The sequence below is a fragment of the Rhagoletis zephyria genome, unplaced genomic scaffold (assembly GCF_001687245.7).
Source record: "Rhagoletis zephyria isolate East Lansing unplaced genomic scaffold, Rhagoletis_zephyria_1.1 Rzeph_scaffold_01711, whole genome shotgun sequence".
NCBI lineage: Eukaryota > Metazoa > Arthropoda > Insecta > Diptera > Tephritidae > Rhagoletis > Rhagoletis zephyria.
In genome coordinates this window covers 86557-99481 of record NW_016158795.1, presented here as the reverse complement: position 1 = coordinate 99481, position 12925 = coordinate 86557, and the positions used below count along the sequence as shown (strand labels likewise).

Sequence of the window (12925 nt, the reverse complement as noted above, 5' to 3'; positions counted from 1 at the left end):
GCTCCACTTCTGGCAATACCCGAACTTGACGAGTAATCCTTATGGATGAATCGATGGAAACGAATGAAAATTCTCAATCATGAATTCAGTAGTAGATGAAAGGAAAATTATTTAAAAGACCAAACATCCAAACATACAAACTTTCACATTTATAATATTTATAAGATTATAATAATAATAATATTTATAAGACGATCTTGTTTAGCATTAAAGGTACCAACATCAAAAGAACAATGGTCTCAAATTCAAAACGATTTTGCTGATATCTAGCAGTTTCCTCACTGTTGTGGAGCTCTGGATGGGAAGCACGTCCTCATACAAAATCCACCACGCGGAGCCTCCGACTTCTTTGATTACAAAAGCACATATAGTGTCGTTCTATTTGCTGCTGTAGATGCACATTACCGTTTTTTATATATAGATGTCGGAACTAACGGAAGGATGAATGACTCCTTCATTTTTAAAAAATCACCGTCTTATATATCCATAGAGCAAAACTATTTAGATCTTCCTGAAAATGCAGTTTTTGTTGCAGACGACGCTTTTCCACTTACAACCAAAATTTTAAAACCGTACTCCAGGCATGAAGCACTGTCCCATAAAGAAAAAGTGTTTAATTACAGAAAAACAAAAAAACAGTCCTGAAACAATAATATACCTTACCAGTAACTAAATATATAGTTGACGTGCACATACTCGCTAAGTATTTGTTAAATTAATACATTAACAATAATATCAGATACATGAAATAGTAAGGATATACATTTAATTGCTTTAGTAAATCTGTATTTTTTCGTAAAAACGTTTTTAATAAACAAGAATTAAGTTCATACAATGCAATGTTTTGAATTAAGAAAAATATTGAATTACAAAGGTATTCATGTCTTACAGAAATATGTACGCAAAATCGTTTAGTTTTTAAATTTAATAAATACACAGTACAAATCTACAGAGACGTACTCAACAAACGCTATACATTATTAAAGAGAATGTCTCTCTTATAAAATTTATCGAACATGGTATTAATCCAGGGAGTCTGAGTCTTTTTAAGGAGAGTTAGAGATTTGAGATTTTGGCTGAAAGTGCAATAAGTCTATCGAAGATGTTATGTATAAGGTGACTTCCAATACAATTTCTGTCGTCATACTTCTTCAGTAAAGTTTAAGGGGGAATATTTTTCTGGAACATTTTAACCCTTTAACTCTTAGCGAATCGTATACTCCATTATTTTAAAGGTTTTGTTAAAGTTAGGGGGTCAAGATCTTCTACAAAAATATTACCCGCTAAAGTTTACTGCAGAAATCTGATTACAGAAATTGGTTTTGAAGTCGTTTAATCCACAGTGTTTTCAATAAATGAACTCCACTTTCTGCTAAAATGTAAAAAACTTTAACCCTCCATAAACAATTCCGATCCTCCTCTTTCATAATATACAAGATTGGTTTGTATGGAGTGACCAGTGTTGTACAGTGATACTGGAATCACAAAAGTTATTTATGCAGGTACAAATTAAAATTTTAATAGTTTACTCTAATCCACTATGTAAAGCTAGTTCATCTTCATATTTAGGCTTCTGTAGGTATTTAAAATGGTATTTATTTTAAATAAAAATAACAAAACTTATTTTTTTTCCGTTGTAAACAATTCGAGAAAAGTTTGAATAATGCAAATTTTCTATTTGATGTTTGAACTACAAAAATCACTTAAGTATAAAATTTTTAAAATCAAAAAGTTAAAATTAACACAGTACAATAAAATACAGTAACACAAATACAAACCCTACAATACTCCCCCCTTCTAGAGAATTAATGTTATTGTTGGAACACCCCAATGCAGAAAATTTGTCATCGCATTTTTCTTCGCTTGCCAATTATGTACTAACATATGTATGTTTATACATATGTACATATGTTCTCATCATTAGAACTACTTGGTTTCACTTTTCGTTGTCAAATTGTTCATCGGCTGCGAGCTCACGCCACAGCTCCATCGAAAACAGGTTCCGTAAACAACGACAAAAAGGGTTCAACATCACGCCACCTAACCAGCCACAGGTCACGTAGGCAAACAACCGCAACTATTCCTCCCACATGCCGTCACATAAAATCAACAGCCTATCAGTTTACCGCTCTTCAATTGCACAGCTAAACTGCTAGTACATAATTTGGACTTAGGTATTTGCTGATTAATTTGGAGAAAAACAATCGTCTTTAGTACGTCGTTGGATACAGTCCGTTCTTTCATCGCGCATTCTAAATTAATTCATTTTCGACTCACTATCGCTGTTAAGATTTTAAGAGTAAATAAATTAAATAATTAATTAGTTTTTCCATTGCAAATTTCGTGTTTTATTTGCATCTATAGCAAGTGGAAAAGCCCATTTGCTCGACCAAGGTCCTTCGAGCCGGATATTGGCTCCGCGTCTGATAACCCAAAAATTCACGCGTTAATTTTCGTGTCGCATAATTAAAGGCATCAAATCAAATTGTCGTCGTGGTATAAGAATTTGCCATCAATTAACATGACTGAGGAGTCAGGTGCAGTAACCCCCCCAAGAACAGACAGCAACATTCGCATTAAAATGCTACAACGGGACAAGTTAATCGGCCGAGTAGCAGATCTACGTGCAAACCTACAGCAATTTTTAAACTTGTCAGCATATCAGCTCGAGACAAAACTCGCGCTCAGTGAACACCATTTCAATGTCTTCGAGAAACTGCAGTCGGTCCTTAGATGAATCTCAAATCGGCCAGGAGCATCGCTCCGTTTTTGAAGATTCTTTCTGCAATGTCAAGAGTGCTATTGTCGTGCGTATGGCTGAAATGCACAAGGTTGAGGCACTCACCATCGTCGCCTCGTCATAGTCTGCCAAAACTGCAACTGATGAAATTCAGTGGCCACCATACCGAATGGTTAAACTTCTATAATATGTTCACCACCCTCGTCCACAAAAGTGCTGGTCTGAATGACGTCGAGAAATTTGAGTACCTGCGCTCATGTCTGACCCACAGCGCCTTTCGGCTCATTCAATCTTTAGAGGTTACCAGTGACAATTATAATCGCGCCATTGACTTGCTCATTAACAGATATGACAACAAAAGATACATTTTTCAGTCACACCTGCAGGCAATCTTCGACAACAAATCCTTTAAAGCTTCAAGTGCTTCTTTGCTACGAGAATTCATTGATTCCATAAATTCCCATCTTCGCGCGTTACAATCGCTGGCGTCACGCAGTCAAGTTGCTGACGGAATTTTGTTGAATTTTATTGTCGCTAAATTGGATCCCGAAATGCAAGTAAAATGGGAAGAATATGTCGCTACTAAGTGGGATAATTCGTCGTCATCTTCGCTTCAGTTACCAACATGGGATGATCTAGCTACCTTTATTGAGCGCCGCTGCCAGACGGTGAATATCATTGAAGTCAGCAGAAAGGCTACAGCTAAAGTGGCATCAGCTACCAAAGCACCCCTACCATTGAAGTCTAATACAACACTGGTGTCATCAGTAACCAACAAATGTTCATTATGCAACGAAGCGTCCTACGCCATGGACGCAATGCAGCGCTACAATATTGCAAAGAAGAATCATCTGTGCCTAAATTGTCTTGGAACGGGCCACACCTCTAGCAAGTGTCCATCCACACATCGTTGCCAACATTGCAAGGTGAGCCACCACACGCTTCTGCATCGACACCAGCCTCAGAGTTTGGAGATCACACAGCCTTCATCATCAACTGCGTTAAAGGCCAATATAGCCAGCGGTGACGTCATCCTTGCAACTGCCCTGGTTCAACTGTATACTAATCGTGGTATAAAACTAACCGTACGTGCACTGCTTGATTCATCATCCCAGCTGAATTTCGTAACGGAGCGTGTAGCTCAAATGCTCCAATTAGCACGCAGCAAAATCAATCCCGAAATAAGCGGTATTGGCGGTCTTAACAACTAAATCATACCAAGGTGGTTTTGTTGGTCTCCAATCATTGCACAATGGATTTTCTTCGATGCTAGAGATAGTCATATTACCAGCGATTTCCTCGCATCAACCCCATAAATTTATAGATGTAACAAATTGGGGAATATCAAAAAACATTAGTCTAGCTGATCGCACGTTTAACTGCCCTGGACCAATTGATCTGCTTATCGGGGCTGGGCTTTTCTTCGATATACTCTCGGTGGGTCAGATTAAGTTAGACAAACATCTTCCATCACTACAAAAAACGCAGCTGGGCTGGATCATAGCTGGCACTATTCATTCACGACTCTTGGTATCATCATCGACTCTGCTTAGTTCATCGCCACCCCTCATCCCTTCCAGCATACTTACCACAACAGCGCAGCCATCGTTAGATAGTCTTTTAGAGAAATTCTGGAAAATAGAAGATAGCTATCACTCTCGAAAGGTTGAGCGTAGGTTGGAAGAGGCCGAGTGTGAGACTTATTTCCAAAAAACNTCGGCACACATCGTTTTGTATTAATGGCCGACATAACCAAAATGTATCGGCAAATTATTGTGGATGATAGAGATGCGAAATATCAATGCATTCTGTGGAGAAACTCACCTGATGAGCAACTCGGCACTTACCAGTTGCGGACTGTCATTTACGGAACCAGTTGTGCCCCTTTTTTGGCAGTAAGATGCCTTCAGCAGTTAGCATAGGACAATGTTTCGACCAACCCGCTTGGGGCTGCAGTCACTTTACGCGACTTTTATGTTGACAACTTAATGACTGGGGCTGCAAATATCGAAGAAGTAATGGCCATCAAAACGGAAATCATCGACTTACTAGGTAGCGGAGGATTTCCTCTTCGGAAGTTTGCATCAAATAACGACAACATCATAGCTGACATACCTGAATCGGATAAGGAAGTAAATGTTAATATTGGTGACTTTTCATACATCAAGGCGCTACGACTCAAGTGGTCACCTCAAGACGATGTTTTCATGTTTTCGTATACGCCTTATGATCCACCTTCGTCGAAGGTAAGCAAACGCGTAATTCTTTCGAAAATTGCGACTTTCTTCGATCCGCTCGGATTATTAAATCCAAATATAGTTACTTGCAAACTGTTGATGCATGAGCTTTGGAAGCTCAAGCTATCGTGGGATGAAAGTGTTCCAATGTCAATCCACACCCAATGGACGTTTATTTGTCATCAGATTACATCGGTTAACAAAGTACGAGTGCCAAGGTTCGTACATTTCAACGTTGAAGCCCAACTACACGCTTTTGCAGACGCAAGCACAAGGGCATACGGCGCATGCATTTACGCAGTATCACATTCGGGTGGGACAACGCATGCATCGCTTATATGTGCTAAATCTAGGGTGGCACCAACCAAGGAGATAACTCTCCCTAAATTGGAACTCTGCGCTGCTGTTCTTCTAGCAGAGTTGGTACAATCGGTAGCAACTGCTTTCTCTGCAGGCCCTAGCAATATACACTGTTGGTCAGACTCTACCATTGTATTGTCGTGGATACAGGGTGAACCAACACGATGGACAACATTCGTTGCCAATAGGGTGATCAAAATCCAGCAGCTTACAGCAAACTACACTTGGCATCATGTGCCCTCAGAGGAGAATCCCGCAGACATAGTGTCACGTGGAGCCAAGGTGCATGATCTCATCGGCAACAATCTCTGGTTCCACGGACCAATTTTTCTGCAGCAGGCAGAATCGAGGTGCCCCGAAAATCCAATGAATAATATGGAGACGTTGCCAGAGCGGCGCAAAAAACATCACGCTCTGCTGACAGCGCATTCAGAAGCATAATTGCAAGTCATAAATATGCCAACAACTACTATAAACTTCTTCGCATCGTCGCTTATGTTCAGCGCTTCATATCACGCCAACTATGCACTCGGGGTCAATTTCCCCAGAAGAGTTGGATGCCGCCTTAATGCTCGTTTGTCAGTACATACAAAGACAATCGTTTGCTGCTGAATATAAGGATTTTCAGGAAGGTCGAGTAAGTCGACAGTCCAATTTCAATCAACTTTCGCCATTTATACATAACGCGTTGATTCGAGTAGGTGGAAGAATAAACAACTCTTCGCTACCTTTCGATGCCAAGCATCGACTTCTATAATAGGTTCACCGCCCTCGTCCACAATAATGCTGGTCTGAATGACGTCGAGAAATTTGAGTACCTGCGCTCATGTCAGACCCACAGCGCCTTTCGGCTCATTCAATCTTTGGAGGTTACCAGGGACAATTATAATCGCGCCATTGACTTGCTCATTAACAGATATGACAACATAAGATACATTTTTCAGTCACACCTGCAGGCAATCTTCGACAACCAATCCTTTAAAGCTTCAAGTGCTTCTTTGCTACGAGAATTCATCGATTCCATAAATTCCATCTTCGCGCGTTACAATCGCTGGCGTCACGCAGTCAAGTTGCTGACGGAATTTTGTTGAATTTTATTGTCGCTAAATTGGATCCCGAAATGCAAGTAAAATGGGAAGAATATGTCGATACTAAGTGGGATAATTCGTCGTCATCTTCGCTTCAGTTACCAACATGGGATGATCTAGCTACCTTTATTGAGCGCCGCTGCCAGACGGTGAATATCATTGAAGTCAGCAGAAAGGCTACAGCTAAAGTGGCATCAGTTACCAAAGCACCCCTACCATTGAAGTCTAATACAACACTGGTGTCATCAGTAACCAACAAATGTTCATTATGCAACGAAGCTGTCCTACATTCACAATTTAAATGTGAAAAATTTAACGCCATGGACGCAATGCAGCGCTACAATATTGCAAAGAAGAATCATCTGTGCCTAAATTGTCTTGGAATGGGCCACACCTCTAGCAAGTGTCCATCCACACATCGTTGCCAACATTACAAGATGAGCCACCACACGCTTCTGCATCGACACCAGCCTCAGAGTTTGGAGATCACACAGCCTTCATCATCAACTGCGTTAAAGGCCAATATAGCCAGCGGTGACGTCATCCTTGCAACTGCCCTGGTTCAACTGTATACTAATCGTGGTATAAAACTAACCGTACGTGCACTGCTTGATTCAGCATCCCAGCTGAATTTCGTAACGGAGCGTGTAGCTCAAATGCTCCAATTAGCACGCAGCAAAATCAATACCGAAATAAGCGGTATTGGGGCCTTAACAACTAAATCATACCAAGGTGGTTTTGTTGGTCTCCAATCATTGCACAATGGATTTTCTTCGATGTTAGAGATAGTCATATTACCATCGATTTCCTCGCATCAACCCCATAAATTTATCGATGTAACAAATTGGGGAATACCAAAAAACATTAGTCTAGCTGATCGCACGTTTAACTGCCCTGGACCAATTGATCTGCTTATCGGGGCTGGGCTTTTCTTCGATATACTCTCGGTGGGTCAGATTAAGTTAGACAAACATCTTCCATCACTACAAAAAACGCAGCTGGGCTGGATCATAGCTGGCACTATTCATTCACGACTCTTGGTATCATCATCGACTCTGCTTAGTTCATCGCCACCCCTCATCCCTTCCAGCATACTTACCACAACAGCGCATCCATCGTTAGATAGTCTTTTAGAGAAATTCTGGAAAATAGAAGATAGCTATCACTCTCGAAAGGTTGAGCGTAGGTTGGAAGAGGCCGAGTGTGAGACTTATTTCCAAAAAACAACATCGCGTTGCCATGTTAACAAATAAATTTATTGTTCGCTTACCCTTTTCGACAAGTCCAGGTAAGCTTGGTCATTCATACGAAATTACTCGTCGTAGATTTTGGTCAGTGGAGAAGAGATGGGCACTCGGTCGAATCATTGAAACCATGGCTAGATCTGATGGCTTAGTACGAGTTGTCATGGTAAGGACAGCTGATGGCGTGGTCAAACGACAATAACAAAGGTTTGCAAGTTACCAATTGAGTCTTCAACTCACCACTAACAACAAACAATTCATCGCTACCACTACAACAATCATTGATTCGTCGTTATTATTCGATTAAAAACACAGTTTTCAAGAGGGGAGGATGTTGGAACACCCCAATGCAGAGAAGTTTGTCATCGCATTTTTCTTCGCTTGCCCACTGTATTGGCATGCATTATGTACTAACATAGCCGTCATCACTGCCTATACATTGCACATATTTACATATGTATGTTTATACATATGTACATATGTTCTCATCACTAGAACTACTTGGTTTCACTTTTCGTTGTCAAATTGCTCATCGGCTGCGAGCTCACGCCACAGCTCCATCGAAAACCGGTTCCGTAAACAACAACAAAAAGGGTTCAACATCACGTCACCTAACCAGCCACAGGTCACGTAGGCAAACAACCGCAACTATTCCTCCCACTTGCCGTCGCATAAAATCAACAGCCTATCAGTTTACCGCTCTTCAATTGCACAGCTAAACTGCTAGTACATAATTTGGACTTAGGTATTTGCTGATTAATTTGGAGAAAAACAATCGTCTTTAGTACGTCGTTGGATACAGTCCGTTCTTTCATCGCGCATTGTAAATTAATTCATTTTCGACTCACTATCGCTGTTAAGATTTTAAGAGTAAATAAATTAAATAATTAATTAGTTTTTCCATTGCAAATTTCGAGTTTTATTTGCATCTATAGCAAGTGGAAAAGCCCATTTGCACGACCAGTTATATAAATAAAAAGTAAAAGTATTTGTGTTTGTTTCTGGTATTAACTCTGTTTCAATGACTGCTGGTTTTAGTCTGTCTATCGGAATTGTTTTAACCTCCTTATCTACTTCAAGTTTGAAAAAATTTTTTGCTTTTTCTACAACATTATAAGGTCCTTCGTATGGTTGTTGCAATGATCTTTTATTAATAACACGCAAAAAACAAATTTACAAGTCCCCAAATCCTTTGGTATATATACACCAGTATCAGAATTTTGATTAGGTTTTAAATTTGATTTAACATTTTTAAAATGTTCCCGTAAATTGCCTAAGACTTCAGTTGGGGAAAAATTGTCTTCACATGGAACCACAAGTTCACCGGGTAGGCGTAAATTTTGCCCAAAAACCATCTCAGATGATGTGGCTGAAATACTTTCTTTATGCAACGATCGTAAACCCAGAAGTATTATCGGGAGTTCATCATACCAATTGTTGGTTCCATTTCTAGCCATTAACGTAGCTTTTAACTGTCTGTGAAACCGTTCTACCATTCCATTCCCTTGAGGATGATATGCAGAAGTTGTAACGTGATGACTACCAAGCAAATTTGTTAGTTCCGAAAACAGTTTTGACATATGTAGTGATTCTTAACGCTACCCCAAAACGTTAAACATATTCTCTAAAAAATTTATTTGTATTAAATGTATCTAAATATCTAAATGAATATGATAAAATCTACTTTTGGGAATCGGAACTTTAATTACTGGAGATTTAGTGTGACGATTAACCTTCGATTTTTGACAATTTATACATTCTTTCGACCAAATATTAATTTCTTTGTGTATTGTTGGCCAATAGTACTCTTTAATAATTAGACAACGTGTAGCTTTTGTACCAGGATGTGTAATGTCATGTTACATATTAAACACTGTCTTGCGTAAACTATTTGGAACAAATGGCCTAGGATTCTCACCTGTCATTTCACACCAAATATTAAAATTTAAAAGTGGAATTTGAATTAATTTAAGGTTATGTGATGTGTCTCCAGATTTTAATGTGTTTAGTTCCTCGTCCTGTTCTTGTTCATTTTGTAAAACTTTGAAATTCAGTTCTGTATCCTTAATTGCAACAACTTCGAAAGCTCGAGATAATGTGTCAGCTATAATGTTTTCCTGTCCTTTAATATATCGTATGTCATTAGTAAATTGTGCAATGAATTCCATATATCTAGTTTGTCTAGGACTACGTTCGGTTTTTGAACTCAAAGCAAATATCAAAGGCTTGTGATCTGTAATGTTCAAATAAATAGCTAGCAATATAAAAGCTTTATGCAAGAATATATTGAATTGAATCACATGGCCTTAGTACAACCATGTGAATTATCATCGAAGGCTGGTACGTATATCCCCCATCATTGTGTGGTAAAACTGGATAGTTCAACGGCAAGACTGCGGGTGGTATTTGACGCCTCCTGTCACACGTCAAATGGGGTTTCGCTGAATGACATTCTTCGAAGTGGGCCTACATTGCAAGATGACATATTCACTATTCTTTTTCGCTTCGGCACACATCGTTTTGTATTAATGGCCGACATAACCAAAATGTATCGGCAAATTATTGTGGATGATAGAGATGCGAAATATCAATGCATTCTGTGGAGAAACTCACCTGATGAGCAACTCGGCACTTACCAGTTGCGGACTGTCACTTACGGAACCAGTTGTGCCCCTTTTTTGGCAGTAAGATGCCTTCAGCAGTTAGCATACGACAATGTTTCGACCCACCCGCTTGGGGCTGCAGTCACTTTACGCGACTTTTATGTTGACAACTTAATGATTGGGGCTGCAACTATCGAAGAAGTAATGGCTATCAAAACGGAAATCATCGACTTACTAGGTAGCGGAGGATTTCCTCTTCGGAAGTTTGCGTCAAATAACGACATCATAGCTGACATACCTGAATCGGATAAGGAAGTAAATGTTATTATTGGTGGCTTTTCAAACATCAAGGCGCTAGGACTCAAGTGGTCACCTCAAGACAATGTTTCCATGTTTTCGTAAACGCCTTATGATCCACCTTCGTCGAAGGTAAGCAAACGCGTAATTCCTTCGAAAATTGCAACTTTCTTCGATCCGATCGGATTATTAAATCCAATTATAGTTACTTGCAAACTGTTGATGCAAGAGCTTTGGAATCTCGAGCTATCGTGGAATGAAAGTGTTCCAATGTCAATCCACACCCAATGGACGTACATTTGTCATCAGATTACATCGGTTAACAAATTCCGAGTGCCAAGGTTTGTACATTTCAACGTTGAAGCCCAACTACACGCTTTTGCAGACGCAAGCACAAGGGCATACGGCGCATGCATTTACGCAGTATCACATTCTGGTGGGACAACGCATGCATCGCTTATATGTGCTAAATCTAGGGTGGCACCAACCAAGGAGATGACTCTCCCTAAATTGGAACTCTGCGCTGCTGTTCTTCTAGCAGAGTTGGTACAATCGGTAGCAACTGCTTTCTCTGCAGGCCCTAGCAATATACATTGTTGGTCAGACTCTACCATTGTATTGTCGTGGATACAGGGTGAACCAACACGATGGACAACATTCGTTGCCAATAGGGTGATCAAAATCCAGCAGCTTACAGCAAACTACACTTGGCATCATGTGCCCTCAGAGGAGAATCCCGCAGACATAGTGTCACGTGGAGCCAAGGTGCATGATCTCATCGGCAACAATCTCTGGTTCCACGGACCAATTTTTCTGCAGCAGGCAGAATCGAGGTGCCCCGAAAATACAATGAATAATATGGAGACGTTGCCAGAGCGGCGCAAAAAACATCACGCTCTGCTGGCAGCGCAGTCAGAAGAGATAATTGGAAGTCATAAATATGCCAACAACTACTATAAACTTCTTCGCATCGTCGCTTATGTTCAGCGCTTCATATGACGCCTTCGTCGTTCACCAACTATGCACTCGGGGTCGATTGCCGCAGAAGAGTTGGATGCCGCCTTAATGCTCGTTTGTCAGTACATACAAAGACAATCGTTTGCTGCTGAATATAAGGATTTGCAGGAAGGTCGAGTAAGTCGACAGTCCAATTTCAATCAACTATCGCCATTTATACATAACGCGTTGATTCGCGTAGGTGGAAGAATAAACAACTCTTCGCTACCTTTCGATGCCAAGCATCCAATTCTGCTACCAAGGACACATCCCTTCGTATACACTATCGTCGATCACCTTCATCGTCGTCATTTGCACGCTGGTTGTCAAACGTTGGTAAGCATCTTGCGTGACAAATTTTGGGTGGTTAATGCTAGATGCATTATAAGGCAAGTTGTACATAATTGCATAATATGCTATCGCAACAAGCCTCTGCTGCATGATCAAATAATAGGCTCATTGCCACAAGAACGAGTTGAGGCCGCATTCCCTTTCGCAACAACTGGGATAGATTACTGTGGACCATTTTCAATAACTCCACAATCAATGGGTAGAGGCCTTATCAAGGTCTACTTGGCAGTGTTTATCTGCTTTAATACGAAGGCAGTGCATTTGGAACTGGTCCCAAATCTAAGTACGATGGCGTTTATTTCTGCACTCAAGCGATTTATCGCTCGACGAGGTCAGTGCAATACAATCTTCTCGGATAATGCAACCAATTTTGTTGAGGCCAATCGAGAGCTCAAGGAACTTTTGGCACTGTTTGCTTCACAGCAACACATCGCTTCAGTGGAAACATTCATGGCCAAGGAAGGATTAAATTGGAAATTTATTCCCCCAAGGTCACCACATTTCGGCGGGCTTTGGGAAAGTGCGGTGAAGCAGGCCAAGAATTACTTACATCGCACCGTGGGATCTCACATTCTTAGTTTTGATGAGCTACATACAGTATGCTGCCAAGTGGAGGCCATGATAAACAGTCGTCCTCTCACACCGATTTCAACCAATCCTGATGATCTTCGAGTGATCACCCCGGCACATTTTTTGACCGGCCGCATACTAAACACCATTCCGGAGCCATCACTTTCTCACGTCAATATGGGTACACTAAAACGGTTTTAAATGATACAAGCCATCCAGCAACAATTTTGGAAGCGATAGCACTCAGAATATTTAAAGGAGCTGCAGCATAGAGGTAAATCGCAAACATGGTACTGATCAAGGATGAAAATACACCACCTCTAAAATGGGCACTCGGTCGAATCATTGAAACCATGTCTAGATCTGATGGCTTAGTACGAGTTGTCATGGTAAGGACAGCTGATGGCGTGGTCAAACGAGCAATAACAAAGGTTTGCAA

At 40.5% G+C, this 12925-nt stretch overlaps 2 protein-coding genes across 2 annotated transcripts; both read left to right on the top strand.

Annotated features, from left to right (window-relative positions):
• The first annotated feature begins 4728 nt into the window (after nucleotides 1-4728).
• On the top strand, nucleotides 4729-5778 carry LOC108364926 (uncharacterized). Its single transcript, XM_017618813.1, has one exon. It carries the CDS (start codon nucleotides 4729-4731, stop codon nucleotides 5776-5778), a length of 1050 nt encoding a protein of 349 aa, XP_017474302.1.
• Nucleotides 5779-9942: 4164 nt separating this feature from the next.
• Nucleotides 9943-10674, top strand: LOC108364925 (uncharacterized). Its single transcript, XM_017618811.1, has one exon. The coding sequence runs from the start codon at nucleotides 9943-9945 to the stop codon at nucleotides 10672-10674; it is 732 nt and encodes a 243-aa protein (XP_017474300.1).
• Nucleotides 10675-12925: the final 2251 nt, after the last annotated feature.

What these genes read in the sequence shown, in the direction of transcription:
- LOC108364925 (XM_017618811.1), top strand. Translation starts at nt 9,943, where the DNA reads ATGCAAGAATATATTGAATTGAATCACATGGCCTTAGTACAACCATGT.
- LOC108364926 (XM_017618813.1), top strand. Translation starts at nt 4,729, where the DNA reads ATGACTGGGGCTGCAAATATCGAAGAAGTAATGGCCATCAAAACGGAA.